Source organism: Triturus cristatus, chromosome 5_1 (assembly GCF_964204655.1).
Source record: "Triturus cristatus chromosome 5_1, aTriCri1.1, whole genome shotgun sequence".
In the NCBI taxonomy this organism is placed as follows: domain Eukaryota; kingdom Metazoa; phylum Chordata; class Amphibia; order Caudata; family Salamandridae; genus Triturus; species Triturus cristatus.
The window spans coordinates 11,493,835-11,521,689 of record NC_140587.1 but is presented as its reverse complement, the minus strand read 5'-3'; the positions used below and the strand labels follow the sequence as shown (position 1 = coordinate 11,521,689).

At 47.2% G+C, this 27,855-nt stretch overlaps 1 protein-coding gene across 1 annotated transcript in view; it reads right to left on the bottom strand.

Moving 5' to 3' along the window:
• Window positions 1-708: 708 nt before the first annotated feature.
• The window catches only part of LOC146829954 (GTPase IMAP family member 4-like), a 214,127-nt gene continuing 186,980 nt past the window's right edge, over window positions 709-27,855 (bottom strand). Inside the window, exon 4 of the mRNA XM_085603992.1 lies at window positions 709-3,605. Within this exon, the coding sequence (XP_085460118.1) occupies window positions 2,794-3,605 (812 nt within the window). The 3' untranslated portion in view covers window positions 709-2,793. The remainder of the gene's footprint in view (window positions 3,606-27,855) is intronic.

Genomic DNA, 27,855 nt, shown 5'->3' with positions numbered 1-27,855 from the left:
ATCTGGTTGGGTGCCCAGCTCCTCATCTGACCCCACTGTGCCCACCTTGTTTACGAATCCTGAAACCCCTGGTCGGGATCGATATCACCTGCGGCCCCGGAAATAGACAAATCCCAGGTCTAGCCCCGGCAGGTGCAGCTGGAGGCCGCCGCAGAGACCTGAGGATTGTTGGAACACTGGACTGAACTCGTTGAGAGCACGAAGATAGAGACATTGATCAGACGAACGGAGGGGCCCAGGTGGAGGCCTCTTTTCAACACGAGTTGCGTCAAGTGTGACTCCAACGTGAGAAGTTTTTACCTTTTTGTTTTTTTCTGAACAATAGGAGTCTGCCTGTGAGGCTCTATAACGGACACAGGAAAGAAGCACCCTCCGGCAGGTCGGACTGCTTGTAGACCCCCCTTTCCTGAGATTATATTGGACTTTTAGTGAGGAAATGTACCCTTTTGCTCGTTTTGTCCCTGAAGACGGGCGTCCCATAGTACCCCGTGCTCTTCCTCCGCATTTGCCAATGTTCTCCTCATGGAGCTTGCGTGTTAAAATTGTTTTCATTTCTATACTGATGGTATCATTTGTACTATGTTTAGGTTTGTTCATATATTTAGAGTTTCGTCATCCTGTACACACCCTGATAATGTCTACTCCTGCCCCTAAGGAACATCATTTCCAGACCTTTTCCCCTCATAAAGAAAGACACCGACAGACATATGTACATAATGCTTTTATTGAAATGCTGCACCAGACTCATAGCTCCACAAACGTTACCGATTGTTGGGTCTGTGGGCTTCTCCCGTCAGTGATGCATAAGCAAGATTTGTTTATATCAGTGCCTTTATCTTACTTAGGTAGTTGCGAAGCTTGGTTTAAAATGTTATCCATGTTGTACGAACACTACGCTATAGATGAACGTCGATTCTCAGAGAAAGATTACGCCTTGATTTTAGCATATATAGAGACACACCAAGGTTTTACCCCTAATGCTGAGGGAACGGATGGTACCCTCGACCCCACCGCCTGCATGAATGTATATACTGATCATGAAAATGATACCTGGTTGAGGGATGAAGTACTGGATTTCATGACCTTTAACTTTACTGAGTATTTCAAATACTTCCAAGAGCGAAATGTCTCAGATGAAAAAATAATTCCGGTCCCGGTGTTGAATACATCTTCCTCTTTCTGCGTGCAGGGGATGGGGCATTTGTTCGTAGGATATAGTAGATGTAATTACACTTATAGACTGAGGACATTCAGTAGCCCCCCTACACTCACCCCTCCCAATGTTTATTTTGTGTGCGGTGAAAATGCATACACCTGGCTACCCAGAGGGTGGATGGGTAGGTGTTACTTATCTTTCCTTTACCCACCAGTGTACATAGCCCCTTCTGATTATCATAAGTCTCATTCCTTAAATCGGCGGAGCCTAAAAGCTGAAGTCGCCGGTAATGATGCCACCGACCAGACGGACACTCCAGCTCAACACTTCGTCGATATTATAAAAGGGGCGTTGCCCATATGGGGACCCATCCTCAACTCAATAGTAAGGAAGTTAGGAGGTTATCCAGAGTGGTGGAAGGGGTGGTTAATACTACTGCAGGGATATTAACTAATATTACGGTAGAGCTCCAGGCGACCCGGCTCGTGACCCTTCAAAATCGTCTTGTTTTAGATGTTATCCTAGCTGATCGTGGAGGAGCTTGTAGAGTCATCGGCAGTTCCTGTTGTGTATATATACCTGACTCCGCCCCTTCCGTCCATCTAGCTATCCAGAAACTGCATCGACTGGCCTCTGAAATTCACACCGAAACTGGTACTTGGTCCTTGTCCGGGTGGTTCTGGGGTTTGGTGACCACCTGGGGATGGAAGTTATTTATGATTCTCTTGGGAGTGGTAGGATTCCTTTTCACCTGTTGCATTTGCCTCCAATGCGGGCCGGCCTGTTGTGCATATTGTGCTGCTCAGGTTCGCCGATCCATCCCTAAGCCCACGTCCAACCAAACCAGGATAGATGCTCAGCGGACTCAGAAGGAGATGCATGACTTAATGCAGATCGATGAGGGTATTTTCGAAGACTGACTTCGTTATTAGCTATGCTGCGCTAAAAGGGCCGTTCTGAGGTATTCAAGTCATTATGGTATGATTAGCGCAGTATATCTAATGATGGTATGCTTAGCCATGGTGCATTCAAAGGATCGAAATCCCCGTTACGTTTAGCATGACAAAAGGGCCGAGAACCAAACCGCCTCCATCTTGGATTGCGGCTCTTTCGCTTAGGAGTCACGTGGCCCTTTTACGCACCATCTGCCTTTTCTTTTCACGGTAATTATTAGGAGACAGCCAGAGTTGCTGAGAAGCAAGGTCCCCCAAAAGGGAGTATCAAGCGAATTCCTCTAGACCTGGGACGAGAAGGGAGTCACCCTTCCGACCTTCTCTGTAAAGATAGTAACCCTTTGTATGTGTAACCGAAACTAGAAATAGGCATGAGCTCATTAGGAGCGCCAGGACTAACTGGTACTTTTCCACATGTAAGGTTTTGTATGCTGTGCTGATAATGTATAAAAGTGTGTTACTGTCAAGGAGCCAGCAGTCTTCCTCGGCGCACCTGATGGGTGAGGATCGACGAGGCTCCTCTATATAGAGATCTATGGTGATTAATAAACGTTTGAACCTTCCACGTTGCCAACTGCTCCTTATTTAATGGATATTGCGGGCCAATGGTAAGTGTGGCCCTTGGAATAATTATTTGAACACAACAGGTACATGTGATAATTGAGACATTGGAGTTGAAGTCATTCAGGGTCTTTTGTACAATTGATAGGCAAGCCCCCCTACAATACCTAACCCTACCGGCATGACGGCCACCATGAACGCATAGGGTGTCCCTGCACCCACAGCCACTGCCACTCCAAGTACCAGCCCCAGCCCGGCTCCCACCGCCGTGCCCAGGTTACAGAGAGTCTTTACAAATGCCACTACAGCTGGGGTTTGTGGAGGTGCACTCACAATTGAAAGATGCTGCCCTATGTTATCTATCATGTGCATCAGCTGCGCCACCTGTCGGTCGTTCTGGGCGCCGGTCGCCCTGTTGTTAAAGGCGCAGTAACGACCCCCGCACTTGGCCATCAGCTCCCTGAGTTTAGGGTCAGAATTAGAAACAAACTCTGCGATTGACATGTCTCCCAGGTCATCCTTCCGGGTGAACACGAAGGCCATGTTCTTGTGCGCCTCATTTCCGAACGCCCTCTGGATGGTGTCCACGGCCTCCGCCTCCTCCTGGCTGAAGCGCCCGACCTGGAGCACCAGGAGGATGGCGTGGGGCCCCGGGGCGCAGAGGTCCGCACACCGGCTGAGCTCACGCTGCACTACCTCCCTCGGTGCATTCCTGTTAAAGAAGCCCGGGGTGTCCACGACCACCAGGCGCCTCCCGTCCCGGTCACAGACCCCCTGCTCACACTGCAGGGTCACTGACTTCGGGGATGCCCTGGACTCAAACCTCTCCTCCCCGAGGATGGAGTTCCCGGTGGCGCTTTTCCCGGCTCCGGAGCTTCCAACAAGAACCACCCGCAGCTCCTCTCCGCCCCCGCATGAGCCGTACTTGAAGCCACCTGCAAAGAGGAAAATGCTCAGGTCAGAAGAGACAGACATGCAGGCTCCAAATTAAGTTTAAAGGGTCACAGAGATCAAGAGATTTTGTCCAAAACAATGTTAAAAAACGCGGAACCCAATCTTTAACCTAACGGAAAGCATAAAGGGACACATTTCAAAACATAAACCAATTGGAGCTATTAATACTTATTTGGATAATTAGGGTGCATTCAATTTATACAGCTGCCTGTTTTAAAATGTGGCCTATGCACGCTCTTACATCTAATGCCCCACATACATACACTATCATGTTTAGAATGGCATGCGAATGGTTTTCTGTTTACCAGCCATACCCCCTCCTGATAAACTCTCGTACTTAGCCACTGTTGCCACAACTGAAGAGAATTCAGCACACTCCAGGGACATTCTGGTGAACAGATTTGCAGACGGTGTGACTCAGAATGAGAATTTTACAACCAGCATTTGAACTTTCCTAGGCTGCGTCATGTGCAAATACATGTGTGTTGCTAAATCAGCCGTAACAAAATCACCTCCACATACAGCAACTTTGACCCTCAACTGGAGCCCGTTACAGTCTCAAATCAACTTCCTATCACATGTGATGAACGAATCCTGACCTTGTGCTCTGCTGTCACAACTATAAGTGTTGCTGCTGACATGAAGACCACCCACCTGGATGCTTCATCTGACCTTTGCCCCAGCACAACTTCACCAAAGGACTCCTACCGATCTGAGAAGCACTAACTCATCGTCCGCACCTCCACTGACTATCCACATTCCTGAACACCTGGAGACATGTCACCATCATGCCCCTGCTCGAGAAATCAACCAGTGACTCAGCCCCGCGCTTTAACTACACATAGTAGGACGCTGGCTCTCTATATAGTGCAAAAACAGCAATATGTCCTTTGGTTGACCAATACTGAGAGAACTCATATTCATTCAAGCATCTCTGTCACACAGATTCAACCACGCTCCTCCGGTCTAGGTAACTTGGCACTTCCTAGATTTAAACTGGCTAGAATGGGCGGACGCTTGTTCTCATATCTTGGACCCAGACTCTGGAACTCTCTTCCCAACCACATGAAACACGAATCCTCCTATCTAAGGTTTCGACGCGATCTTACGACCTGGCTCTTTAACCAGTAATTGGCTTAGTTACCTAGTCTAGACTCTAGACATCCTCGCGCCGGGAAACCCTGTTAAGGTAGCTGTGCGCCTTATAAATTTAATTATAAATAAAATACATAAATAGATTCAACCACGGGGGAAACAGTTACAACTGAAAAAGCAATGTGCCAACACATAAATAGTATTGAAGATATTATATATCAATTTATTAAAAACATATAAAATAAAATGTAGCAAATTAAAAACAGAAGAACAATTAATCATGCATAATTCATGATTTTCAAAATAAAAAAATTCACAACATAAATTGACAAACAAACCAATTAAATTGTAAAAACAATAAAAATGAGAGTATTCAAAGACACTGCACTTTGTCATAGAGAAACCATATCCGTGCAGAGCAGCGTTGGGGCTGGAACCTGATATACAGGGAACAATCGATATCTGATGCTAGTGCGTCGACGCGTTTCGATGGTATTATCTTGAATTAAACCATCTTTATCAAGACTAAAGATATTACTTTCTGACAATATATCATAGGAATAATTCCACCAAAGCGCAAGGATCACTTCTACTCTCGAACTCCTTGTTGGGGAATTTCACATGCTTCTTCCAACACTGGAATTTGGCATTAAAAACCTTTCATATTCCACCTCAAACTTCCCTCGTCCTCTTACCGGGTCTCTTTTCTCTTCTTCCCCCCCCCCAAGGCAACACCCAAAAACAAAGCTCACCGGTCCAACTTCGAACTATATGATGACCATTCCATCTCGAAAATGCTATCCTCCCTAAAGCCAAATACCCCCTTCAACAACCCTCTCCCCGCCAACTGCTTGACAGCGACCTCCCTACTCATCGCTCCTATTTGGACTACAATTATCAACATTTCCCTTCTTCAAGGGTCCATGCCTGGCACCCTGAAAACCGGGCAAGTCATCCCCTTCCTAAAAAAAAACCCACTCTGAATCCCGCAATTCCAGACAGTTTCAGACCAATTTCAAATATTCCTCTTCTTGCAAAAGTGCTGGAGAAATGTGCGCAGCTGCAACCAAGCCAACGTATCGCTAATTTCAAATTGCTCAACGATTGCCAATCGGGGTTCAGGCCTGGGCACAGCACTGAAACTACTATTCTTCACATCGTAGATGATGCTCTCCAAGCCCTTGACCAAGGCAAAACCTGTCTCTTGATCCTTCTGGATCTTTCCTCGGCATTCGACACAGTCAACCACGAGTAACATCTTGAATGCCTCGAACACAGGATGGGTCTAGGAGGTAACGTCATCAAATGGTTGGGTTCCTTCCTCTAGAACCGCACCCAGAGATTCTGAGTCAACAGCAACCTATCTGCTCCTTCCCCGATATCAATTGGTGTCCCTCAAGGCTCTACTCTGTCCCCTATCCTCTTCAATCTCTACCTTGAACCATTAGCTGAAATTCTTCGCACGGCTAACATCTCCTTCCATGTGTACGCCGATGATACTCCGATATACCTAAAAATCTCTTCTCTTGTGGAGATTACCCATCTAAATGATGCTCTGAAACTGACTGTTCTATGGCTCACCAATAACCAGCTCAAACTGAATGCCCAAAAAACAGAGTTCCTGCTCATCTCCCCCCTAATAACTCCAACGACATCCTGGAATGGATTAACTCGATCACAGCACTCAACTACACACCGACCATAGTGGATTCTACCAAATCTCTCAGTATATCCTTGGACAGCAACCTGAATATGCGTGAACACATCAACTTGATGGCCAAAACTGCTTTGTTCCATCTGAGCTACTTGAGAAAACTAAAACCCTTCCTTGAAACTGCTGACCTAAAAGGTCAGGTGTTAGTTAGCTCCAGAATTGAATATAGCTGCTCTACCCTATCTGGCCTGCCAAAGACTTCCATGGCCCCTCTAAAAGCTTGCCTCAACGCAACTGCTAGACTCTTATCCGGCTCAAAAAAATGTGACCACATTTCAACACATCTGAAGGCCTTGAACTGACTTCCTCTTGAAGCCAGAATCCAACTCAAGCTGGCCTGCATCACACACAAAGCCCTGTACACAAACTCCCCGGCATACCTTGTCCAGAAAATTGTGGTATCTGGGAAATTCTGGAACTCGCTACCATCCTCCATCAGAAGAATACCTTCTCTGTCAATCTTCAAAGAGGAAGCTAAAACCTTCCTAATGAGCAAGTTCCTCTTTTGTCCCGCATACCACCATTTTTCATGGCTTTCTCACTCCTTCAAATGTTCCACCGGTTCTCTCTGCCTCTTGTTATCATTTGACCCCTCGTATAGAATTGCTGGTTTTCCCTTTTTATCGTTGACATGTCGCTCGCTGATTTTGGTACTGCACTGATTATTAGCTATATCTCTGCTTTTGTCCTATTGTGTTCAATACCCTAACCCACATTCCTTGTATTTTGCCTATGCCTAGCCTGTATGTAACATGTTTATCCCTGTAAGGTGCTCTGATACCCTAACGGGTCACGTTCGTGCTCTATAAAACCTCAAATAAATAAATAAATAAGGTGCCCTCTGGGAGCATGTTTAATAAATCCAACGCTCACATCAGTGTGGATATATTAATATGGGATTTTGGATGTCAAACATCCCATCCATCCTGTAACTGGGGAACTTGTTTTTACCAGTGACCAACACATGCTTTTAAAATGATCTTTCCACATAAATTGCAATATCTAGTAATAGAACAAGACATCACAAGGGCATATCTGCTCATGCATGTATGTCCTCACATATAATATGATGCACCCTGCCTGAGGGCTCAAAGTCCTGCTGTAGGGGAGACTTACATATATTAGATACTCTGACTTTGGCGTGACACATTTCTATGTGTCATGTCAGCTTTTCCCTCATGGTTTGCACCACGTCACGCAGCCTGCAATGGCTGTCTCTGTGGAATTTGTATGTGTGGCCCTTAGGGTGAAATAATATATGCTGAGGCCCGTAGGTACCACTGCCCTAGGTACCTGGAGTACCATTTTCTAGGGACTTACAGGGCTGCTAGCGTCCTTTTCCAATTGTAGCACAATTAGACTTTACCTTGTTTTAGGGAAGGAGCGCTGGCACCGAGGTCTGGTTAGCGGGCCCCGGGACACTGTCAGAGTCAAAAATCAACATCTAGTAGCTAAAAGGGGGCAAAAAGTGGGAGAGTAACTGCAACACAAGCACCGTTGCCAACACAGACCCATCTCCCTCCTACCATACCCAGAAAAGGAATTAGAGAAACAAATCATGTGATGCCTCTCCAATCGCCTGATCAACCACCGGCTCCTTGATGCCACGGAGTCTAGATTCAGGCCCAGCACCAGGACAGAAATAGCACTCATCGCCACCACGGACGCCATCCACCTGATGCTTAATAGAGGAGACAATGCAGCCCTCATTCTCCTGGACATCTCTGCAGAATTTGACAAGGTCTCACATCCAGTCCACATCAGGCTCCTGCACAAGATCGGCATCCAAAGAACCGCACGCCGCTCCTTAGGAACAAATAGAAAACAAGCAGTCAATCTAGAACCCTATTCGTCAGAAACCCGCAAACTTATCTGCAGAGTGCCTCAAGGTTCATTGCTCAGCACCACCCTCTTCAATGCAATATTGATTCTTCTTACCAACGTCATCCATGCTCATGACATCACCATCCTCTCCTATGCAGATGACACAGAGCTCATACTCTCCCTCGCGGACAAGACCTGCAGCACAAGAACCCGCTCGCTGCCCGTATGATCAGATTTGCTAACTGTGTCAAGCTCAGCGCTGACAAGACAGAAGAAGTGATTTTCAGCAAGAACACATCACCATGGGCCTCCAACAGGTGGACGGCCATACTCAGACACATATCCAGTGCCCGTGTCAAGGACTCTGGAACAATCATCAACAGCAAATTGCACATAACTGTAGAAGTCAACGCCATCACTGACGCCTGCTTCCACACCCTGAACATTATGAGAACGTTCTTTAAATGGCTCCCAGTCAACACAAGAAGAATGTCCACTGGCAAACTGGACCAGGATCACCAACCAGTAGTACTAACCATCCAGAAATTGAGAGCCAGATTCATCCTCTACCTCCCACACAGAACTCCCTCCACATCGTACTTCAGGAAGCTCAACTGGCTCCCGATACACTAACACACCTATTTCAAACTCCTCAAGCACACCTTCAAGGCACTAAACAACTTAGACCTCATCTACCTCAACAGGCACATCTCCTTCCATCAACCATCCAGACAGCAGGACTCCTATTCATACACATCACCAGCCTACACAGAGCCAGATCAGGAGGATGGGTGTTCTCTTATATTGCTCCTAAAGCATAGAATAACTCCACTCCACACCAGAGCCTCCTGTAAAGCCACTGGATTTTCAAATAATCAACCTACAATAGACCGCCACCTATTAGAGGGTCAGGACTTGATCTCCCAGCATACACCAGCGATGGCGATTCTGGATGGGGGACATTTGGCCACATAAAAATCAGTCTCTTTAAGCATTTTCTAGTCCTGTGGCTTACCAGGGATCGAGCCCTTAGACTCACTATATAGTCCTTTGGCAACAGTGGGAGTTGATTCAACCCTTGGGGTCTCTCTCCACATCCTGAAAAGCAGATCCAGTGCTCTGTGCCGTCCTTGCACCAGCCTCTCTTTAAGCAGCCAGCTGTTCCGCAAGTGCAGTCCTTCTTTTGTCTTCCACGATTCCAGCAGTGAACTAGCTTAACAGTGTAGGGTGGCCAATGTTATCCCTGGCATAAGCCTGCTGAAGGAGAGAACCCACTAGCCAATGGGGCAACTGCTACCTTCAGCACCCAATCCACATGGTGACTAATCCTGGGAAGTGTGGCAACAAACTATTCCAGAGTGCACTATTTTCCTAAATCCAACATGAGCAGACTGTTTTCTCTCTGAGCAGAGCTCCTTAGCCCACTTCTGAAGTGTGGCGAATTGGGGTCTACACACTCCTGTCAGAACCCTTAACCTCATGTAAGTAAGGCAGACTGGCTAGCCGGCAAAGCAGAAGGGCGTGGCTGGGCTCAGTGATATCTGGTCCTGCAAGGCTTCCTGCCTTTGAAGTGTAATTAGCCCACTGGCTACCTTCCTCCAGTCATATTGCAATAGGAGAGGAATTCTCCTCCCTGCAGATTGCCCTGTGCTCTAAGTACACGAGAACCCCTTCACACCTAATTACAGGGCAGGCGAGGCAGCCCAAATCTGACATTAGCTGGTCTAATCAGAAAGGGCTATCTGTGGTGCGTTTAGGAAACTAGAAATCAAACTTAGGCTATATGTCGGATTCAATCAAACTTTTACTTGACACCTTGAACCACCTTTCTGGCTAGTCCTATATTGAAGTTACGTTTTAATAGATTTAATAAACATGTTCCATTGTTAGCCAACAGGATTACCAGCCTTCCAGGACCGAAAATTGACTTTGGAGATCTTCCACTACCAGGACATGTAAAACACACTTTATACCATTACATGGTAATAGAGCCACGCACCCTACTCTCTGGGCACTTAGGGTCTATGTTAATAATTCAAGCTATATTATAAAGAATTATAAACCTCCTGCACTACTTCCTTGGTACAAGAAACAATTACTTAGAAAATTGGACAATGGCCTGGCTACAAAAAGAGCATAGAGAGGTATTGGTTGCCCATCTCATTGCTGCCAAATCACTGTCACAAGTCCACCACAAAGGACCTGTGGCCCGCTTTCATTCAGCCCAAGAAGAGCTCAGGCTGCAGCGTGGTGTGGCACTTGCAGCATTCCCAGAAGATTTTTGCTGGCCATGCAAATCTCCTGAGGTTCGTGAAGGGGTAAGTGGTTCTCTGGCTATTGCAGCACGGCTCGCTTTTTGGCTGGGTGGCCTGTACTGGCCTGCTTCTGGATTGTGGCTGCTTGTGGTAGCAGGAGGCTTTTGGAAGCTGAGGGGTTGATGAGCTCGGGCATTAGGCAGCTGTAGGAAGGGTTGAGTTTGGGGTGGCTTGGAAGCGGTCTGCTTAGTAGTGGATATCCCTTCCTCACACCCCGCTTCCCCGCCCACCCTATCAATGCTCTGCAACCTCAAAATCTAGCTACCTTGTAGTGAGGTCATGGCATTATCTGCAGACATTGCTAAGTTAGCATTAGTTAGTATATGCTTGGCAGCCATCTTGCCGCTTTTGCACGTGTTACATGGCTTTATTCTCATGGCTAGACTGCTGGTGCATTCTTGCATGAGAACTGTCTGCTTTTCACACATTTAGGGGCCGATTCCGATCCGGGTCGGAAAGCACTCCGACTGAGCCGGATCCGGAGTGTTTTCCAACCGAGCGGAAATCCTGCAGTCTGACCGAGCGAGTATGATGCGGCCGTATTCTGCCAGATTCGGTTCGGTCGGACTCAAATAGAAGTCAATGGGAGCCGGTTGTACAACGAGTACATGGGCTCCCATTGACTGAATGGGTACGTCGCGCACAAGGGCGCCCCCTACAGTGGGTACGCGTCTGTGCCATCCACACCGTACATGCCTGTGTTGGGGAGACCCATGGGTCTCCCCCTGTGTCCGAGCCGTAGGGCTGCGGGTGACAGGGGGTCCGACCTGGACAACCAAAGGCAACCACCTGGACAATTTGCGAGCCGGACACTCCAGGTCGCACAGGCTGTCCGACGTGTGTATCGTAGTGGCTCGGTCGTGAATCGCATCCATTGCACGACACGGTTAGCTTACGACCGAGACTGACAGAGAGGTTCGGACTCAGAAACGACTTGGTCGGTGAATTTCATGTAGCTCGCATCGTACTTGCTCGCTCGTACAGCTGTACGAGTCGGGCAGAAAACACGCATACGGCTCGTAGTTTTTCCGGCCGGATCACGTTCGGTGCCCTTCTGACCCGGATCGGAATCGGCCCCTTAGCTGTACACTGTGCTCCTTGTCTGCACAGCGTGTTCAAGGTCGAAAAACAATGTATGCTGTTGATTCACTTTGCAAAAGACACACAATTGATGGACGGAATGCAGAACAAATCAAAACATTCACCCCCAGTCAAGAGATCTGGGTTCAATCCATCATTCTTTTGCTCACCATGCCACCCCAGTTTAGACCTGGTCATATGCAAATCAGTCTTGACCCTGTGCCTCATGGGAACAGTTCAGCCCGAACTACCAAGCCAGGTCCTCCCTGGACCGGAAACAAGCATCCTGGGACTGGTTTCGGGGTTTCACCCCTCTTCAGCCAGGATAGCTTGATTCCAGTGGCACAGTGAGCCCGGGACCTACGTCTAGGCATACCCGGCACACTTAGGGCGAGAAAGCAAAAGACACACAATTGATGGACGGAATGCAGAACAAATCAAAATATTCTCCCCCAGTCAAGAGATCTGGGTTAAAACCATCATTCGTTTGCTCCCCATACCACCCCAGTTTAGACCTTGCCATATGCAAATCAGTCTTGACAATGTGCCTCATGGGAGCAGTCCAGCCCGAACTGCCAAGTCAGGTCCTCCCTGGACGATGGATTTAGGTCCCAGATCAATGTGCTGGGGTGAATGTATGACATTGTTCTGCATTCTGTCCATCAACTGTTGTTTTTGCATTTGTCACCCGGGTGGGACGGGTATGCTCAGACGTGAGTCCCGTGCTCTCCATGCCACTGGAATCAAGCAATCCTGGCTGAATAGGGGTGAAACCCCGAAACTGGTCCTAGGATGCTTGGTTCCAGGCCAGGGAGGACCTGGCTTTGCAGTTCAGGCTGGACTGTTCCCATGAGGCACAGGGTCAAGACTGATTTGCATATGGCTTGGTTCAAACTGGAATGGCATGGTGAGCAAAAAAACGATGGATTTAGCCCAGATCTCTGCACTGGGGTGACTGTATGACATTGTTCTGCATTCTGTCCATCAACTGTTGTTTTTGCATTTGTCCCCCGAGTGGGACGGGTATGCTCAGATGTGAGTACCGTGCTCTACATGCCACTGGAATCAAGCAATCCTGACTGAAGAGGGGTGAAACCCCGAAACCGGTCCTAGGATGCTTTGTTCCAGGCCAGGGAGGACCTGGCTTGGCAGTTCAGGCTGGACTGTTCCCATGAGGCACAGGGTCAAGACTGATTTGCATATGGCTGGGTTCAAACTGGAATGGCATGGTGAGCAAAAAACAATGGATTTAGGCCCAGATCTCTGTACTGGGGTGAATGTATGACATTGTTCTGTATTCTGTCCATCAACTATTGTTTTTGCATTTGTCACCCCGAGTGGGATGGGTATGCTCAGACGTGAGTCCCATGCTCTCCATGCCACTGGAATCAAGCTATCCTGGCTGAAGAGGGGTGAAACCCCGAAACCAGTTTTAGGATGCTTGGTTCCAGTCCAGGGAGGACCTGGCTTTGCAGTTCGGGCTGGGCTGTTCCCATGAGGCACAGGGTCAAGACTAATTTGAATAAGGCTGGGTTCAAACTGGAATGGCATGGTGAGCAAAAAAACGATGGATTTAGGCCCAGATCTCAATACTGGGATGAATGTATGACATTGTTCTGTATTCTGTCCATCAACTGTTGTTTTTGCATTTGTCCCCCCGTGTGGGACGGGTATGCTCAGACGTGAGTCCCGTGCTCTCTATGCCACTGGAATCAAGCTATCCTGCCTGAAGAGGGGTGAAACCCCGAAACCGGTCCTAGGATGCTTGGTTCCAGTCCAGGGAAGACCTGGCTTGGCAGTTTGGGCTGGACTGTTCCCATGAGGCACAGGGTCAAGACTGATTTGCATATGGCTGGGTTCAAACTGGAATGGCATGGTGAGCAAAAAACAATGGATTTAGGCCCAGATCTCTGTACTGGGGTGAATGTATGACATTGTTCTGTATTCTGTCCATCAACTATTGTTTTTGCATTTGTCACCCCGAGTGGGATGGGTATGCTCAGACGTGAGTCCCATGCTCTCCATGCCACTGGAATCAAGCTATCCTGGCTGAAGAGGGGTGAAACCCCGAAACCAGTTTTAGGATGCTTGGTTCCAGTCCAGGGAGGACCTGGCTTTGCAGTTCGGGCTGGGCTGTTCCCATGAGGCACAGGGTCAAGACTAATTTGAATAAGGCTGGGTTCAAACTGGAATGGCATGGTGAGCAAAAAAACGATGGATTTAGGCCCAGATCTCAATACTGGGATGAATGTATGACATTGTTCTGTATTCTGTCCATCAACTGTTGTTTTTGCATTTGTCCCCCCGTGTGGGACGGGTATGCTCAGACGTGAGTCCCGTGCTCTCTATGCCACTGGAATCAAGCTATCCTGCCTGAAGAGGGGTGAAACCCCGAAACCGGTCCTAGGATGCTTGGTTCCAGTCCAGGGAAGACCTGGCTTGGCAGTTTGGGCTGGACTGTTCCCATGAGGCACAGGGTCATGACTGATTTGCATATGGCTGGGTTCAAACTAGAATGGCATGGTGAGCAAAAAAACGATGGATTTAGGCTCAGATCTCTGTACTGGGGTGAATGTATGACATTGTTCTGCATTCTGTCCATCAACTCTTGTTTTTGCATTGTTCTCCCCGAGTGGGACGGGAATGCTCAGACGTGAGTCCCGTGCTCTCCATGCCACTGCAATCAAGCTATCCTGGCTTAGGAGGGGTGAAACCCTGAAACCGGTCCTAGGATGCTTGGTTCCAGTCTAGGGAGGACCTGCCTTGGCAGTTCGGGCTGGACTGTTCCCATGAGGCACAGGGTCAAGCCTGATTTGCATATGGCTGGGTTCAAACTGGAATGGCATGGTGAGCAAAAAAACAATGGATTTAGGCCCAGATCTCTGTTCTGGTGTGAATGTATGACATTGTTCTGCATTCTGTCCATCAACTGTTGTTTTTGCATTGTTCACCCCTAGTGGGATGGGTATGCTCAGACGTGAGTCCCGTGCTCTCCATGCCACTGTAATCAAGCTATCCTGGCTGAAGAGGGGTGAAACCCCGAAACCAGTCCTAGGATGCTTGGTTCCAGTCCAGGGAGGACCTGGTTTGGCAGTTCGGGCTGAACTGTTCCCATGAGGCACAGGGTCAAGACTGATTTGCATATGGCTGGGTTCAAACTGGAATGGCATGGTGAGCAAAAAAACGATGGATTTAGGCCCAGATCTCTGTACTGGGGTGAACGTATGACATTGTTCTGCATTCTGTCCATCAACTGTTGTTTTTGCATTTGTCTCCCCGAGTGGGACGGGTATGCTCAGACGTGAGTCCCGTGCTCTCCATGCCACTGGAATCAAGCTATCCTGGCAGAAGAGGGGTGAAACCCCGAAACCGGTCATAGGATGCTTGGTTCCAGTGCAGGGAGGACCTGGCTTGGCAGTTCGGGCTGGCCTGTTCCCATGAGGCACAGGGTCAAGACTGATTTGCATATGGGTGGGTTCAAACTGGAATGGCAGGGTGAGCAAAAAAACAACGGATTTAGGCCCAGATCTCTGTACTGGGGTGAATGTATGACATTGTTCTGCATTCTGTCCATCAACTGTTGTTTTTGCATTTGTCTCCCTGAGTGGGACGGGTATGCTCAGACGTGAGTCCCGTGTTCTCCATGCCACTGGAATCAAGCTATCCTGGCTGAAGAGGGGTGAAACCCCGAAACCAGTCCTAGTATGCTTGGTTCCAGTCCAGGGAGGACCTGGCTTGGCAGTTCGGGCTGGACTGTTCCCATGAGGCACAAGGTCAAGACTGATTTGCATATGGCTGGGTTCAAACTGGAATGGCAGGGTGAGCAAAAAAACAACGGAATTAGGCCCAGATCTCTGTACTGGGGTGAATGTATGACATTGTTCTGCATTCTGTCCATCAACTGTTGTTTTTGAATTTGTCACCCCGAGTGGGACGGGTATGCTCAGACGTGAGTCCTGTGCTCTCCATGCCACTGGAATCAAGCTATCCTGGCTGAAAAGGGGTGAAACCCTGAAACCGGTCCTAGGATACTTGGTTCCAGTCCAGGGAGGACCTGGCTTGGCAGTTCGGGCTGGACTGTTCCCATGAGGCACAAGGTCAAGACTGATTTGCATATGGCTGGGTTCAAACTGGAATGGCATGGTGAGCAAAAAAACTATGGAATTAGGTCCAGATCTCTGTACTGGGGTGAATGTATGACATTGTTCTGCATTCTGTCCATCAACTGTTGTTTTTGCATTTGTCACCCCGAGTGGGACGGGTATGCTCAGACGTGAGTCCCGTGCTCTCCATGCCACTGGAATCAAGCTATCCTGGCTGAAGAGGGGTGAAACCCCGAAACCGGTCCTAGGATGATTGGTTCAAGTCCAGGGAGGACCTGGCTTGGAAGTTCGGGCTGGACTGTTCCCATGAGGCACAGGGTCAAGACTGATTTGCATATGGCTGGGTTTAAACTGGAATGGCATGATGAGCAAAAAAACGATGGATTTAGGCCCAGATCTCTGGACTGGGTTGAATGTATGACATTGTTCTGCATTCTGTGCATAAACTGTTGTTTTTGCATTTGTCACCCCGAGTGGGATGGGTATGCTCAGACGTGAATCCCGTGCTCTCCATGCCACTGGAATCAAGCTATCCTGGCTGAAGAGGGGTGAAACCCCAAAACCGGTCCTAGGATACTTGGTTCCAGTCCAGGGAGGACCTGGCTTGGCAGTTCGGGCTGGACTGTTCCCATGAGGCACAGGTTCAAGACTGATTTGCATATGGCGTGGTTCAAACTGGAATGGCATGGTGAGCAAAAAAACGATGGATTTAGGCCAGGATCTCTGTACTGGGGTGAATGTATGACATTGTTCTGCATTCTGTCCATCAACTGTTGTTTTTGAATTTGTCACCCCGAGTGGGACGGGTATGCTCAGACGTGAGTCCCGTGCTCTCCATGCCACTGGAATCAAGCTATCCTGGCTGAAGAGGGGTGAAACCCTGAAACCGGTCCTAGGATGCTCGGTTCCAGTCCAGGGAGGAACGGGCTGGACTGTTCCCATGAGGCATAGGGTCAAGACTGATTTGCATATGGCTGGGTTCAAACTGGAATGGCATGGTGAGCAAAAAAACGATGGATTTAGGCCCAGATCTCTGTACTGGGGTGAATGTATGACATTGTTCTGCATTCTGTCCATCAACTGTTGTTTTTGCATTTGTCAGCCCTCGTGGGATGGGTATGCTCAGACGTGAGTCCCGTGCTCTCCATGCCACTGTAATCAAGCTATCCTGGCTGAAGAGGGGTGAAACCCCGAAACCAGTCCTAGGATGCTTGGTTCCAGTCCAGGGAGGACCTGGTTGGCAGTTCGGGCTGAACAGTTCCAATGAGGCGCAGGGTCAAGACTGATTTGCATATGGCTGGGTTCAAACTGGAATGGCATGGTGAGCAAAAAAATGATGGATTTAGGCCCAGATCTCTGTACTGGGGTGAATGTATGACATTGTTCTGCATTCTGTCAATCAACTGTTGTTTTTGCATTTGTCTCCCCGAGTGGGACGGGTATGCTCAGACGTGAGTCCCGTGCTCTCCATGCCACTGGAATCAAGCTATCCTGGCTGAAGAGGGGTGAAACCCCGAAACCAGTCCTAGGATGCTTGGTTCCAGTCCAGGGAGGACCTGGCTTGGCAGTTCGGGCTGGACTGTTCCCATGAGGCACAGGGTCAAGACTGATTTGCATATGGCTGGGTTCAAACTGGAATGGCATGGTGAGCAAAAAAATGATGGATTTAGGCCCAGATCTCTGTGCTGGGTTTAATGTATGACATTGTTCTGCATTCTGTCCATCAACTGTTGTTTTTGCATTTGTCACCCCGAGTGGGATGGGTATGCTCAGACGTGAGTCCCGTGCTCTCCATGCCACTGGAATCAAGCTATCCTGGCTAAAGAGGGGTGAGACCCTGCAACCGGTCCTAGGATGCTTGGTTCCTGTCTAGGGAGGACCTGCCTTGGCAGTTCGGGCTGGACTGTTCCCATGAGGCACAGGGTCAAGACTGATTTGCATATGGCTGGGTTCAAAGTGGAATGGCATGGTGAGCAAAAAAACAATGGATTTAGGCCCAGATCTCTGTACTGGGGTGAATGTACGACATTGTTCTGCATTCTGTCCTTCAACTGCTTTTTTTCAGCATTTGTCTCCCAAAGTTGGACGGGTATGCTCAGACGTGAGTCCCTTTCTCTCCATGCCACTGGAATCAAGCTATCCTGGCTGAAGAGGGGTGAAACCCTAAACCGGTCATAGGATGCTTGGTTCCAGTGCAGGGAGGACGTGGCTTGGCAGTTCGGGCTGGACTGTTCCCATGAGGCACAGGGTCAAGACTGATTTGCATATGGCTGGGTTCAAACTGGAATGGCAGGGTGAGCAAAAAAACAACGGATTTAGGCCCAGATCTCTGTACTGGGGTGAATGTATGACATTGTTCTGCATTCTGTCCATCAACTGTTGTTTTTGAATTTTTCACCCCGAGTGGGACGGGTATGCTCAGACGTGAGTCCCGTGCTCTCCATGCCACTGGAATCAAGCTATCCTGGCTGAAAAGGGGTGAAACCCTGAAACCGGTCCTAGGATACTTGGTTCCAGTCCAGGGAGGACCTGGCTTGGCAGTTCGGGTTGGACTGTTCCCATGACGCACAAGGTCAAGACTGATTTGCATATGGCTGGGTTCAAACCGGAATGGCATGGTGAGCAAAAAAACGATGGAATTAGGTCCAGATCTCTGTACTGGGGTGAATGTATGACATTGTTCTGCATTCTGTCCATCAACTGTTGTTTTTGCATTTGTCACCCCGAGTGGGACGGGTATGCTCAGACGTGAGTCCCGTGCTCTCCATGCCACTGGAATCAAGCTATCCTGGCTTAAGAGGGGTGAAACCCTGAAACCGGTCCTAGGATGCTTGGTTCCAGTCTAGGGAGGACCTGCCTTGGCAGTTCGGGCTGGACTGTTCCCATGAGGCACAGGGTCAAGCCTGATTTGCATATGGCTGGGTTCAAACTGGAATGGCATGGTGAGCAAAAAAACAATGGATTTAGGCCCAGATCTCTGTTCTGGTGTGAATGTATGACATTGTTCTGCATTCTGTCCATCAACTGTTGTTTTTGCATTGTTCACCCCTAGTGGGATGGGTATGCTCAGACGTGAGTCCCGTGCTCTCCATGCCACTGTAATCAAGCTATCCTGGCTGAAGAGGGGTGAAACCCCGAAACCAGTCCTAGGATGCTTGGTTCCAGTCCAGGGAGGACCTGGTTTGGCAGTTCGGGCTGAACTGTTCCCATGAGGCACAGGGTCAAGACTGATTTGCATATGGCTGGGTTCAAACTGGAATGGCATGGTGAGCAAAAAAACGATGGATTTAGGCCCAGATCTCTGTACTGGGGTGAATGTATGACATTGTTCTGCATTCTGTCCATCAACTGTTGTTTTTGCATTTGTCTCCCCGAGTGGGACGGGTATGCTCAGACGTGAGTCCCGTGCTCTCCATGCCACTGGAATCAAGCTATCCTGGCAGAAGAGGGGTGAAACCCCGAAACCGGTCATAGGATGCTTGGTTCCAGTGCAGGGAGGACCTGGCTTGGCAGTTCGGGCTGGCCTGTTCCCATGAGGCACAGGGTCAAGACTGATTTGCATATGGGTGGGTTCAAACTGGAATGGCAGGGTGAGCAAAAAAACAACGGATTTAGGCCCAGATCTCTGTACTGGGGTGAATGTATGACATTGTTCTGCATTCTGTCCATCAACTGTTGTTTTTGCATTTGTCTCCCCGAGTGGGACGGGTATGCTCAGACGTGAGTCCCGTGTTCTCCATGCCACTGGAATCAAGCTATCCTGGCTGAAGAGGGGTGAAACCCCGAAACCAGTCCTAGTATGCTTGGTTCCAGTCCAGGGAGGACCTGGCTTGGCAGATCGGGCTGGACTGTTCCCATGAGGCACAAGGTCAAGACTGATTTGCATATGGCTGGGTTCAAACTGGAAAGGCAGGGTGAGCAAAAAAACAACGGATTTAGGCCCAGATCTCTGTACTGGGGTGAATGTATGACATTGTTCTGCATTCTGTCCATCAACTGTTGTTTTTGAATTTGTCACCCCGAGTGGGACGGGTATGCTCAGACGTGAGTCCTGTGCTCTCCATGCCACTGGAATCAAGCTATCCTGGCTGAAAAGGGGTGAAACCCTGAAACCGGTCCTAGGATACTTGGTTCAAGTCCAGGGAGGACCTGGCTTGGCAGTTCGGGCTGGACTGTTCCCATGAGGCACAAGGTCAAGACTGATTTGCATATGGCTGGGTTCAAACTGGAATGGCATGGTGAGCAAAAAAACTATGGAATTAGGTCCAGATCTCTGTACTGGGGTGAATGTATGACATTGTTCTGCATTCTGTCCATCAACTGTTGTTTTTGCATTTGTCACCCCGAGTGGGACGGGTATGCTCAGACGTGAGTCCCGTGCTCTCCATGCCACTGGAATCAAGCTATCCTGGCTGAAGAGGGGTGAAACCCCGAAACCGGTCCTAGGATGATTGGTTCAAGTCCAGGGAGGACCTGGCTTGGAAGTTCGGGCTGGACTGTTCCCATGAGGCACAGGGTCAAGACTGATTTGCATATGGCTGGGTTTAAACTGGAATGGCATGATGAGCAAAAAAACGGTGGATTTAGGCCCAGATCTCTGGACTGGGTTGAATGTATGACATTGTTCTGCATTCTGTGCATAAGCTGTTGTTTTTGCATTTGTCACCCCGAGTGGGATGGGTATGCTCAGACGTGAATCCCGTGCTCTCCATGCCACTGGAATCAAGCTATCCTGGCTGAAGAGGGGTGAAACCCCGAAACCGGTCCTAGGATACTTGGTTCCAGTCCAGGGAGGACCTGGCTTGGCAGTTCGGGCTGGACTGTTCCCATGAGGCACAGGGTCAAGACTGATTTGCATATGGCGTGGTTCAAACTGGAATGGCATGGTGAGCAAAAAAACGATGGATTTAGGCCAGGATCTCTGTACTGGGGTGAATGTATGACATTGTTCTGCATTCTGTCCATCAACTGTTGTTTTTGAATTTGTCACCCCGAGTGGGACGGGTATGCTCAGACGTGAGTCCTGTGCTCTCCATGCCACTGGAATCAAGCTATCCTGGCTGAAGAGGGGTGAAACCCTGAAACCGGTCCTAGGATGCTCGGTTCCAGTCCAGGGAGGAACGGGCTGGACTGTTCCCATGAGGCATAGGGTCAAGACTGATTTGCATATGGCTGGGTTCAAACTGGAATGGCATGGTGAGCAAAAAAACGATGGATTTAGGCCCAGATCTCTGTACTGGGGTGAATGTATGACATTGTTCTGCATTCTGTCCATCAACTGTTGTTTTTGCATTTGTCAGCCCTCGTGGGATGGGTATGCTCAGACGTGAGTCCCGTGCTCTCCATGCCACTGGAATCAAGCTATCCTGGCTGAAGAGGGGTGATCAGCACTCAAGTCGAAGCTATTTACATCATGCTTCACGTAACCGATGCTCTTGTCATTCTCTCATCTATATAGACTCTCCAACTTGGCGCTTACATTTCCCTTGGCTATTCATCATTACCGTTACTCCAGTCGGAACTATTTGTTTAAGCTCCGTGTAACTAATAGAGGTTAAGATACTTTCTCCCAATATCACGTTCTCCAGGTGGCCAATCCTGACAGTGTGAGATAAAAAATACTTTTTGTGAAAATCAAAACACTTAGGGTCAGACAAGTCTTATTCGTTTAACTACATTATGTTTTCATATTCAAATAGCCATTTCAATATGGCGCCCACATATTGACTTCAAATGGGCCATATCTACCGGTTTTAGCCAATGACATAACTTGCAATGCGACGTTGGCGCGCCTCAACAGCCATATAAAATTTAACACAACAGCCAGCACCTCTTGATATCAGCACTCGGCGGACGCTATTGCTGCATACATAGAGGTACGTGATACTAACCTCACACGTCTGGCTAGTCTACTATATAACAGCATTTCTACATCCACCTCTGTAAATCACAGCCCAGTGCTACACGTTATCTCTCGTTTATCCCCGCTTTTCCTTAGGGTTAGGTTTACATTCAACACGCATCACACTTCGAGTCATTTGACATCATGATTCTTTCTCTCAGTGAATCCAAAGATAAAGATATGTGCTCTACGCCAATAGATCTTAGTGCTAAATGAATTTGGAGCCCAAAAATATATTTTTTTCTATCTCAATTGGGTGCTCCGCCATTTAGTATAGCGTTTATCTGATAAAATTAATGTTAAGTTAAACTTCAAGATATAGTCATATTGCAAGCATTGGGCTTTAGGATTAATGAAGTGAAAGCCTGAAACTTTGCCTGAGGACAAGCTAGTTCAGGATATGAATATTAATCACCCTAATTAAGCGTTAGGCATTATGGTGTATTTTCACCACACATATTTCGGTTCATATATTCCATTTTTTCTCGTTTTTCAAATAGTGCGAAAAGAATTATCTTTATGATAAATCAGAGTCAATTACATCACAGCCAAGGGATCCCTCCATCATTTTGGGAGCACACATGCTAAAAGGCTAAAGGTCAGTATATATCATCTAAGTGAAGAGGAACTTTTAAGTCCACAGAGTTCTACATTTTAGTCTCATTTTCAATCATATTATAGATACATGAACTCTGGCACAGTTTTCCAGCTTTAACATCCATTAAAAGGTGGTGAAGTATGACCGAGTGACATTATAACGTAAAGGCATTTAACCACAAGGAGTACGAATATTCTGGGAATGGTAAGACCAATAGCGTTTCAGATAGTAGGATTAATAAACCTACCATAAATGTTGATTCACAAGTTTGAGAAATTTATTCCAACACACGTTATTTTGCAGGTCATTTAACCATAATATGGGACTTGCATTTTGATCTATCTCGAAGTGCTACGACATTCTCAGGTACTTCTGTTTTTCCATATCTCCATTGGTTCTTAAATCTATGTATATAGAATGATCTATCCATTAGGTAGCGACATTTTTTCATTCGTTCTTGCACATTCTTTTTATTTATTTTTTATTTTTTGGAGAAACTGGTCCTGAACCATACTGATGGTTTAAATTAATATACAACATCCTCGTTATAACATCTTCGTTATAACATCCATCAGAAAAAGGAACAAAAATTTCTTCTTTTTTCACTTCACATTATCTAAGATTCTTATATTCAGTTATGACCTCACTCGTTATATAGAAGACTCTTTTTCTTCTCCATTGACTCGAAATTTTGAAACTCTTGATCAGTCACCTTTGTATCTTTTAAGATTGATGATAATTTAATTTCACTGTTGTGCATATGCATGAAATAGCAAATTTACATTACGGTTTTCATATCTGTATATATGTGCATTTTTGTCCCCTGCTCAGTGAACCACTTGATGGAATCCTGATGAAGGCATTGCCGAAACGCGTTGGTTGTTCCATTATGGGCTTTCTCATCACACGTCACTGTAATTCTCTTTCCTCTCTTTAATTTTGTACATCAGCAAATGAGAGCGTTTTTCTAGCCAATAGGTGGCATGTTAGCAATAAAATTATCATGCATCATATTTTGCCAATAGCCTAAAAGCTGCTTAAAATCATTGCCAGGTTTAGATAATGTTCATATGTGGTTTTGATCAATATTATTGGGTAGATGCATTTATTGATTCTAATTTCCTTGTAAATATGTACATATGAATGTTTATTCTATTGTTGATATGAGAAATAATTCTAAATACTAAATCAATTAAAAATAAAAAACGAATAGAAATAGAACTATGTTATGATTATCTTTTTTCCTAAAATGATGAACAACAGGTTTTGAAGAAAGGGTACATTTATTTGAAACTTGCTCTTCCATGCACAGCATTTAATTTTTTATTGGTTCTCATTTTTCTAAACTAGTGAGTCCCGTGCTCTCCATGCCACTGGAATCAAGCTATCCTGGCTGAAGAGTGTTGAAACCCCGAAACCGGTCCTAGGATGATTGGTTCCAGTACAGGGAGGACCTGGATTGGCAGTTCGGGCTGGACTGTTCCCATGAGGCACAGGGTCAAGACTGATTTGCATATGGCTGCGTTCAAACTGGAATGGCATGGTGATCAAAAAAACGATTTATTTAGGACCAGATCTTTGTACTGGGGTGAATGTATGACATTGTTCTGTATTCTGTCCATCAACTCTTGTTTTTGCATTTGTCACCCCGAGTGGGACGGTTATGCTCAGACGTGAGTCCCGTGCTCTCCATGCCACTGGAATCAAGCTATCCTGGCTGAAGAGGGGTGAAACCCCGAAACCAGTCCTAGGATGCTTGGTTCCAGTCCAGGGAGGACCTGGCTTGGCAGTTCGGGCTGGACTGTTCCCATGAGGCACAGGGTCAAGACTGATTTGCATATGGCTGGGTTCAAACTGGAATGGCATGGTGAGCAAAAAAATGTTGGATTTACGCCCAGATCTCTGTACTGGGTTTAATGTATGACATTGTTCTGCATTCTGTCCATCAACTGTTGTTTTTGCATTTGTCACCCCGAGTGGGACGGGTATGCTCAGACGTGAGTCCCGTGCTCTCCATGCCACTGGAATCAAGCTATCCGGGCTGAAGAGGGGTGAAACTCTGAAACCGGTCCTAGGATGATTGTTTCCAGTCCAGGGAGGACCTGGCTTGGCAGTTCGGGCTGGACTGTTCCCATGAGGCCCAGGGTCAAGACTGATTTGCATATGGCTGGGTTTAAACTGGAATGGCATGGTGAGCAAAAAAACGATGGATTTAGGCCCAGATCTCTGTACTGGGGTGAATGTATGACATTGTTCTGCATTCTGTCCATCAACTGTTGTTTTTGCATTGTTCACCCCTAGTGAGATGGGTATGCTCAGACGTGAGTCCCGTGCTCTCCATGCCACTGTAATCAAGCTATCCTGGCTGAAGAGGGGTGAAACCCCGAAACCAGTCCTAGGATGCTTGGTTCCAGTCCAGGGAGGACCTGGTTTGGCAGTTCGGGCTGAACTGTTCCCATGAGGCACAGGGTCAAGACTGATTTGCATATGGCTGGGTTCAAACTAGAATGGCATGGTGAGCAAAAACACGATGGATTTAGGCCCAGATCTCTGTACTGGGGTGAATGTATGACATTGTTCTGCATTCTGTCCATCAACTGTTGTTTTTGCATTTGTCACCCCGAGTGGGACGGGTATGCTCAGACGTGAGTGCCGTGCTCTCCATGCCACTGGAATCAAGCTATCCTGGCTGAAGAGGGGTGAAACCCTGAAACCGGTCCTAGGATGCTTGGTTCCAGTCCATGGAGGACCTGGCTTGGCAGTTCGGGCTGGACTATTACAATGAGGCACAGGGTCAAGACTGATTTGCATATGGCTGGGTTCAAAATGGAATGGCATGGTGAGCAAAAAACGATGGATTTAGGCCCAGATCTCTGTACTGGGGTGAATGTATGACATTGTTCTGCATTCTGTCCATCAACTGTTGTTTTTGCATTTGTCACCCCGAGTGGCATGGGTATGCTCAGACGTGAGTCCCGTACTCTCCATGCCACTGGAATCAAGCTATCCTGGCTGAAGAGGGGTGAGACCCCGAAACCGGTCCTAGGATGCTTGGATCCAGTCCAGGGAGGACCTGGGTTGGCAGTTCGGGCTGGACTGTTCCTATGAGGCACAGGGTCAAGACTGATTTGCATATGGCTGGGTTCAAACTGGAATGGCATGGTGAGCAAAAAAACGATGGATTTAGGCCCAGATCTCTGTACTGGGGTGAATGTATGACATTTTTCTGCAGTCTGTCCATCAACTGTTGTTTTTGCAGTTGATTCACTTTGGTCAGTCCCATGCCCATAGACACAACATCGAACACACCTGCACTACTAAAAGTTGAGTGCTTTTAATATGGCATTGCATGCATGTAAAGGCACTTGGAGAGATTCTTTCCAACGAAGAAGAGCTGTGTTTCTCCTGAGATGTAATTCCTTGCATCTAAACTTGGAGATATCGGTTCCCCCTCACAAAGCCTAGAGGGCTTCTATACTTAAAATAAGCTAGCTCATAGCACTGGGAGGGTGGGAAGGTGCTGTAGTCCGGTTTTCACTGTCATTTAATATGATTTCCCATTTTATACTTTATGGAATTGTAGCCATGCTTATTATATTGTTCGTATGCATTTTGCTGCTAGTATTGGCTTGTGTACTGCATTACAGAGCACGTTAGTTAAAATAAACATTTTAAACTATATCATCTCTCTGTTTCGCTGTGACCAAGTATGAGGGTTTGAATGCAAGGGTGTTCTTCTTCCCGCGATTCCTGAGAGGGACAGAGTGACGTGTTCTAGGATGTCTAATCATTTGTAGCTTTGCTGTAGTACGGAGAACGAATGAGACACTATAGGTAGTCAGATTGGGGTTCTGGGCACCGAGGTGCGTTTTCCGGTACACCACTACACACCGAGGTCCTGGTTTCCTGACAATAGTTCTGTGTATGTGCAGAATCCCTGCAACAGCCTAATGGCTCCGCCTGGTCTCCTCTTCTTTCTAGACCCCAGCCCAGTCACGTGCAGTACTTGCTTAGTCTGCCACAGAGGCCAAACCACGCTCAGCAGGTGAGAACAAGACAGCATGCGAGCATGGAGAAGGCCAGTCAAGTCCACACGCTCCATTACACATAAAAACCCAAGGTGTTGCGCTAAAAGAACAATTCACAACATCATCTGCCATCAGGAAGTTTTTACATGCCCTCCAGTGCTCAAAAATATTGGAGGCTTCAAAAGGAGGCAGGTTCTCCTGGATACCTGAAGCTAATGATGATGTGCAAAAAAAATACAAGGCAACCAACGTAATTATTGCAAGGTTTTAAGGTGCTTCCAAAATGAAACTTAAGCACTGAGCAAATCAAAGCAAACTTCAGGATTATTTGTTAAAAACCTCCCAAAGCAGGCTCCAGCCCATGCCATCTCGGACTGGTTCTCCAAGCAATGAATACCTGGAGTCCTGTTTGTCCACTCCCTGAGATAACACCGGGAATTTAGCTTGAAAGCATTGATCAAGTCGGATTCATCACCTCCCAAGCTGTTCACTGAACATGAAACACTTGAAATGTCGCACATGTTTTCCCTGTTGCGCATTGTCTCACTAGACCCTCGTATCTCCCTAAAAACAGGCTCCCAGCACATTCATTGTAAAGCAATTACAAGCAAGACGCAGGAACCTATTATCCACGATAAAAACACACAAAATATCGAATTTTAAATATCGACTGTCCAGAATATCGAATCTAAAATATCGAGAGGACAGAATATCGAATTCCCAAAATATAGGTGTGTAGAATATCGAATTTGAGGTAAGAAATATCGTTTTCCATAATATAGAATTTAGAAATATTGTTTTCCATAAAAACATTTTTTTTTAGTGTTATGTATGCTAGTATATGTGTTAAAATTATATAATATTTTTGTAATGTATGTTTGAATTTTTTTAAAGTTATTAATAATATGTTACATATATTTTTGCGTATTTTACTTCCGTAGTGGGTTGTGGGTTTATAGGGGAATAGGGTGGGAAGTAATTTAATTATAATATATTTGTTAATATTTATTTAGAATTAATTAATTATATGTAAATTAATTTTTGTGTAATTTAATTCTGTAGCGGGTTGTGGGTTTATAGGGGATTAGGGTGGGAAGTAATTTAATAGAAATTTATTAATTAATTATTTTATTATTTAATATTTAATAATGTATATTGTTAGTGACCCTTGACCCTCGGGTAGGTCACTTCCCCACAGCTGCAGCTCCGCCTGCCTGCCCGCTTGCCGCCAGTTTCCTCCACAGATCAGCGCTCTTCTCTAGCGCCGCCTGGCCTGCCTGCTGACTACACCCTTGTGTGCCTGCCCCCCGACTCTTTTTTTTCTGTACCCCGCTTTGTGTGTGTGCCTCGTGTGCCGACCCCTCTCTTTTCTTCTGTACCCCGTGCATTTGGGAGCGTCCCGTGCTTCCGGGTCCTTTCACCTCCCGCTTGCCACCGCCTTTCCCGCCACTGCCTCCCGCGCGGCCCCACCCCCCCTACACCCATTGGCTCTCCCCTCCCGCCTCCCAGCTGACCACTCCTCCCCTCCTCCCTCTTATGGCGGCCGCTGCGCGGCGGAGTCAGTGACCCTTG